This window comes from Adiantum capillus-veneris, chromosome 18, assembly GCF_014529385.1.
Source record: "Adiantum capillus-veneris isolate H3 chromosome 18, ASM1452938v2, whole genome shotgun sequence".
Classification (NCBI taxonomy): domain Eukaryota; kingdom Viridiplantae; phylum Streptophyta; class Polypodiopsida; order Polypodiales; family Pteridaceae; genus Adiantum; species Adiantum capillus-veneris.
In genome coordinates, this window is record NC_140948.1 from 16,824,122 (window position 1) to 16,829,983 (window position 5,862).

At 42.4% G+C, this 5,862-nt stretch overlaps 1 protein-coding gene across 1 annotated transcript; it reads left to right on the forward strand.

Annotated features, from left to right (window-relative positions):
* Positions 1 to 307: 307 nt before the first annotated feature.
* On the forward strand, positions 308 to 3,434 carry LOC147435286 (pentatricopeptide repeat-containing protein At1g11290, chloroplastic-like). The gene is made up of 2 exons (XM_086488363.1): positions 308 to 526; positions 597 to 3,434. The coding sequence occupies exons 1-2, from the start codon at positions 410 to 412 to the stop codon at positions 3,237 to 3,239; spliced, it is 2,760 nt and encodes a 919-aa protein (XP_086344489.1). The 5' UTR covers positions 308 to 409; the 3' UTR covers positions 3,240 to 3,434.
* The last annotated feature ends 2,428 nt before the right edge of the window (positions 3,435 to 5,862 follow it).

Consider the following 5,862-nt stretch of genomic DNA (forward strand, 5'->3'; position numbering starts at 1 on the left):
TCAAGCAGAAGCTCATGATGTTATGCATTGTATGAAAAACACTGAGAAAGACTCCGTTCTCCTACATGAGAAAATTTCGGCGGTCCCCTGCCCCTAATTGTACCTAGCTAGGTATGCGGTGCCTCTCAAGCAGAAGCTCATGATGTTATGCATTATATGAAAAACATTGAGAAAGATTCCGTTCTCCTACACGATAAAATTTCTAAATCTTCTTGTGAGCTGATGCCTCTCGCAATTCGTGTTGCCCCACCCGAGCTTCAGTAAATACCCCATGTTACTCAGTCCGGAGGGTGACTCTATTGGCCGGGGTCCGGCAGGCGAAGTAGCGGCCACTAAAAGTGCACGCCACCTCAGCGAGCGCTCAGCCGGTAGCCTGCGTGCTCAATACAAACTTACTAAGTGACAGAGAATGAAAGTTAGTACAGGAAAGCACAATTGCGTGCACAAGATGACGGGACGACCCGAGCTTTTATGGAAAAAGTACTTCAGTGACCCCTCGCAGTGGTGGGATAATCGTATCAGTAAGGTAAGCAACATTGGTTTAGGGTTTCTCTGCTGCTGCTTTTTTCTAAGGATGGAGATATTTTGTTACACAGATCAGCTCAAAATCGCCAGACTTTAGGCACAAAACCACCAAGGAATCGTTGTGGATTGATAGCCGCAAAAATCCTTGTTGGGTGCTTGAAGAGCTGAATAGAAGAGGATTATTGATGTCCATCACAGAAGCTGCACATAGAGAGTACTATGTGGGCACAAAAGAAAATTTCTATGACTCAGAGATTCTATCTTTTATGGCCTCACTAAAAGCCTGTATCCAGAAGAAGGATTTGTATGAAGGTAGTAGAGTACATGGTGATATTCGCAAACGTGGCTTACTGCGGAAAAGCACTCACCTAGGGAACATGTTGGTTACTATGTATGCCAAATGTGGTGCGCTTGTTGAAGCACACTTGGTGCTTGATGAGCTCCCTGTACGGGATGTAGTCTCTTGGTCAACTCTAATTTCCGGATATGCACAAAAGGGGCAGGGTGAAGAAGCAGTGAACTGTTTTCAACAGATGCAAAGCGAGGGACTCTCTCCCAATGCAATCACCTATGCTTGCTTCTTGAAAGCTTGTGGCATCATTGGAGCAGTTGAAAAGGGCAAACAAATCCATGATGAGATTGTTAGTCAAGGTCTGTTGGAAAAAGATGGTGTGTTAGGCAATGCTTTGGTGGGCATGTATGCCAAATGCGGTGCACTTTCTAAAGCCGCACAAGTGCTTGATGAACTCCCTACTCGAGACGTAGTCTCTTGGTCTGCACTAATTGCTGGATATGTCAAAAATGGGCAGGGAGAGGAAGCACTGATTTGTTTCCAGCGGATGCAAAGTGAGGGTTTTTTTCCAGATGCAATCACTTACACTTCCCTGTTGCAGGCTTGTGGCATCACAGGAGCAGTTGATAGGGGCAAACAAATTCACGATGAGATTGTTCGTCAAGGGCTGTTGGGAAAAGATGTTGTGCTTGGCAATGCTTTGGTTGACATGTATGCCAAATGTGGTGCACTTGCCCAAGCACAAGAGGCGCTTGACAATCTTTCTATTCGTAACATAGTCTCTTGGTCAGCACTTATCACAGGTTATGTCGAAAAGGGCCAGGGCAAGGAAGCACTGAACTGTTTTCAACGGATGAAAAGTGAGGGGCTCTCCCCAAATGCAATCACCTATGCTTGTGCGCTGAAGGCTTGTGGCATTGCACGAGCAATAGAGACCGGCAGAGAGATTCATTATGAGATTCTCAATCAGGGGCTGCTGGGAACAGATGTTATGCTTGGCACTGCTGTGGTTAATATGTATGTCAAATGTGGCGTGCTCTCAAAGGCACAGCAAGTACATGATGAACTTCCTGTTCGCAATGTTCTCTCTTGGAATTCCCTACTCGCAGGATATGCCCAACTGGGGCAGTGCTGTGAGGTTCTGGACTGCCTTCAACAGATGAGGAGAGAGGGTCTCGCTCCAGATGCAATTACATACATTTACATCTTGAAGGCTTGTGGCATAACAGGCGCAGTTGATGTTGGCAAAAAAATTCATGATGAGATCGTTAATCAGGATCTTCTAGGAAAAGATGTTGTGCTTGGCACTGCTTTGGTTGATATGTATGCTAAATGTGGTGTGCTTACAAAGGCACAACGGATTCTTGATGAGCTTCCTGTTCGGGATGTAGTCTCTTGGTCTTCCCTAATTGCAGGATATGCCCAACAAGGGCAGGGCGAGCAAGCTCTGAACTGCTTTCGACGGATGCAAAAAGAGGATATCGCTCCCAATAACGTCTCTTGGAATGCACTGATAGGAGCATATGCCCAACAGGGGCATGCTGAAGAGGCTCTGGACTGTTTTCAATGGATGCAACGAGAGGGCATCTCTCCAGATGAGATCACCTTTGTTTGTGTGCTCAATGCATGTAGTCACTCGGGTCTAGTGGATGAGGGCCAAACATATTTTGAGATTATGAGTAAAAAATATGGCATTAAGTCAAATTTAGAGCACCACATTTGCATGATTGATCTTTTTGGTCGTGCTGGGGACTTTGACAAGGCAATGAAAGTAATCAAGGAGATGCCGTCTTCTGATTATTGGCCAGTTTGGTCTGCTCTTCTGGGTGCTTGTCGAAAATGGGGAAATGTGAACCTTGGGAGAATGGCATTTGAGCATGCAATACAGGTAGATAAACGTGAGGCTGCAGCATATGTTTGTATGGCCAATATTTATGCAGCTGCTGGTATGCATGAGGATGCACGAAAGATCGAAGAGATGAGAGTGAAAAATAGAGCTTGGAAGCAGCCAGGACGCAGTTTGTGGATTGATGATTGTAGCGGAGATGTTCATTCATTTGTTGCTGGCGATACGAAGTATGCACAAAGGAAAGAGGTAGAAGCAAAGCTGCAAGATATTGCTCTCAAGATATCACAACAAGGATATTTCCCGACTGTGCTTTTGGTGTCACAGAATATTTCCAATGATGCAAAGAAAGATGTGCTGTGTAGGCATAGTGAAAAACTGGCAATTGCATGTGCACTTATCAATACTACTCAAGGGAAAGATATAAGAATTGTGAAGAATATGCGGGTATGTGATGATTGCCATGTTGTCACGTCACTTATATCGAAATTAGAGAATCGTAAAATTACAGTCAAAGATGCAAACCGCCTTCACGTCTTTGAAGATGGAAAGTGTTCTTGTGGTGACTATTGGTGACTATAATACAGTTGTTGCTTGTATTGTATTGCTCTTTTGGAAAGCTGTATTTCCTTGTCAAAGGTAAGCTTGAAGACTTCATTGAAGTGCTTATGCTTACATTTGACATTAGCACAACTTTCTTCCTCTCACTAGATCTGTTTTGCACTCAACCTTGGTAGTGATGTGAGAGTTTATAAAAAAATGTTGCTGAGCGATTGGGTTTGGAGTGTGCACTCTTCTTATAATGCACTAACTTGGGACTTGGACGACCCCCTTACGAAGGTCTGTAGATGGCAAATAGAATTATATAGGATTATACGAGAGTGAAAAGTAAAGATATAATGACCTTGCAAGATAAAGCTTCTATTCAACTTGGACTGATATCAGACTAGTATGATTGTTGGACCTGAGCTATCACTAGATGCAAGTTGATGGTTCATTGCAATAGCACATGACTATGCCAGCAACAGGCACTCACAGAGATAGAATAACACAAAGTTAAAAAAAAATTGACTGCAAAATGATCCTTAGGCTGGATAGCTTCAAATTTATAATGAAATAGATTCAAGTAAATGACGCTGCACTCAAGCTGGCAAAAATTACAATGGTGCCCAAAACAACCTACCCTCACACACAGTACGCTTGCTCGAATAGACATTCCTCTCCTTCGCCCGCTATGCATAGTGTTTGCCTCTTTATGCCTCCGTAGGCCGTTTCGCTTCTTGAACCTTGTTCTTGATCCTTAACTGTCTTTAGGCGGAAGTCAAAGCCTTGTAACACTCTTTTTTCTTTTTTTGAATTAAGTATTGGTCTGAGATGGCCTACGGATCCTCAAAAATATTGAGACACTACTTTTGTGGGGTACCTCTGGGTTCGTCCCTCGAACCTGAACTAGGCTCCAAATCTCCCTACTTTACTAGAGCTTTGACAGCCGTTTTCTTTGCCTCTTTGTCCTGGGTGGCTTGGTGCCAGGCTATGACTTTGAATGGGTCTTGTTCATGGTCAGGGTGTAGACCTTCTGCCACTTGCCTATCATATGGCTCCCTTTTTTCAATCTCTGCCTCTTCCTCCATTTCCAGTGCCCATTTACTGCGCACTATGGTTCTGCATATTTCTAGAGCTTGGATTTTCTCAAACAAATGGAGCCTTTGCTGCTTGCGTTTTCCGTAGTAACATATAGTCCATCACATGATCTTCGAAAGACCCAATGACCAATGTCTAGATGTCTACGGATCCTAGATGCACATCGATACACATCGTATCACACAATCATATTCATATCTTATTTCCCATCAAGACCTTAGATACAGATATGTACATCCACATATTTAATTGCCATCCCCGTTGAGATCTCATATGCAAGCATGGTCACAGTAATGCATTTGATCATCACATCTTAGGTCAAACAAACCTCTCATAGATGTCTAGATGCACTAAACACATCACAAATCACAGAGACTTAATGCTGCAAACATTCTCATCTCATAAACAAATTCTAAATAACATGAAAAAGTACATCATTCATTCTTTCTTTTCCTATGTACATATCTATAGCATCCCCGGATAGAGTACATTTAGCTCGTCGTACCCTTGACATGTCAAAGACCATGCTTGCTTATGCTATGCAGTCTGGTAGTTCATCCATTAAAAAGAAAGTGGAATGGCTCCCTCTTCTATAGCACTAAGTACAATAGACTCGATCGCTGAATCTCAGTGCACTTCCATATTAACTACTACCAATACCAAAGGCCTCAAGGTAAAGCTCTATCAAGTGAGTACTATCCGCAAAGTCCTCCTCCTCCATCCACTTTGCATCAAGAGCAAGGTAATTCCTGAATTTGACCAAATATCTACGGATCAACTTACCCTTCACCTTTCTATCCTTGTGTGCTAGAATTTGCTCAATGTAGCCCACCTATAGGGATGTGCTCAAGGTATCTCTAAAGGATTGAGTAGTTCCCCAACCTTGAAAGGTTCATATTTACTAACCTCGCACTTATTGTTTTTTAGCACATTAGTTTGGACGTCCTTAAACAAAGTAGACCAATAGAATTGTCTTTTTACTAGTGCATAGGTCTTTTGAGTCCCAGGATGACCAGCACTTGGACTATCGTGACTTTCTTTAAGAATACAGGACCTTATCAGTTAGTTTACCAATTATGATAGAACTTCAGTGACTCGCAATATTATACATGGTTAGTTTAGAACACACAAGGTATTAACCCAATTGTTTAGAAACAGATGAGAGAAGAAAATTTAGTATCATTAGACCTTTAATTGATTTACAAGGTCAAAATTAGCTTCAAATTTCGGCTAACTATAGTTTGCCTTGAGATCATTTTTTCGGAGCACTGTCGGCTAATTGTGTTAACTAATATAATGGGCAATCCAACATGAGACTTTCACTGCAAACTTTAGTGAAAATCTTGGGGTCTCAATCACTACATAGATGATTTGGTGAAATTTAGAATGTGACAAAATCTCGGTGCCTCACTACATAGTATATGTGGGTATTCTGACCACATTGGTACTTGAGTGGAGTGAAGGGTGTTAACATGGATGGGAAGGTAATATGGGTATTGATGCACTTATATCAAGGGATAGGAAGTTAGAAACACTTGATGCTCCAACTCACAATTGG

What these genes read in the sequence shown, in the direction of transcription:
- LOC147435286 (XM_086488363.1), top strand. Translation starts at nt 410, where the DNA reads ATGAAAGTTAGTACAGGAAAGCACAATTGCGTGCACAAGATGACGGGA. An exon ending in GGGATAATCGTATCAGTAAG is followed by an intron (nt 527 to 596) that starts GTAAGCAACATT and finishes TTTGTTACACAG; the next exon opens with ATCAGCTCAAAATCGCCAGA.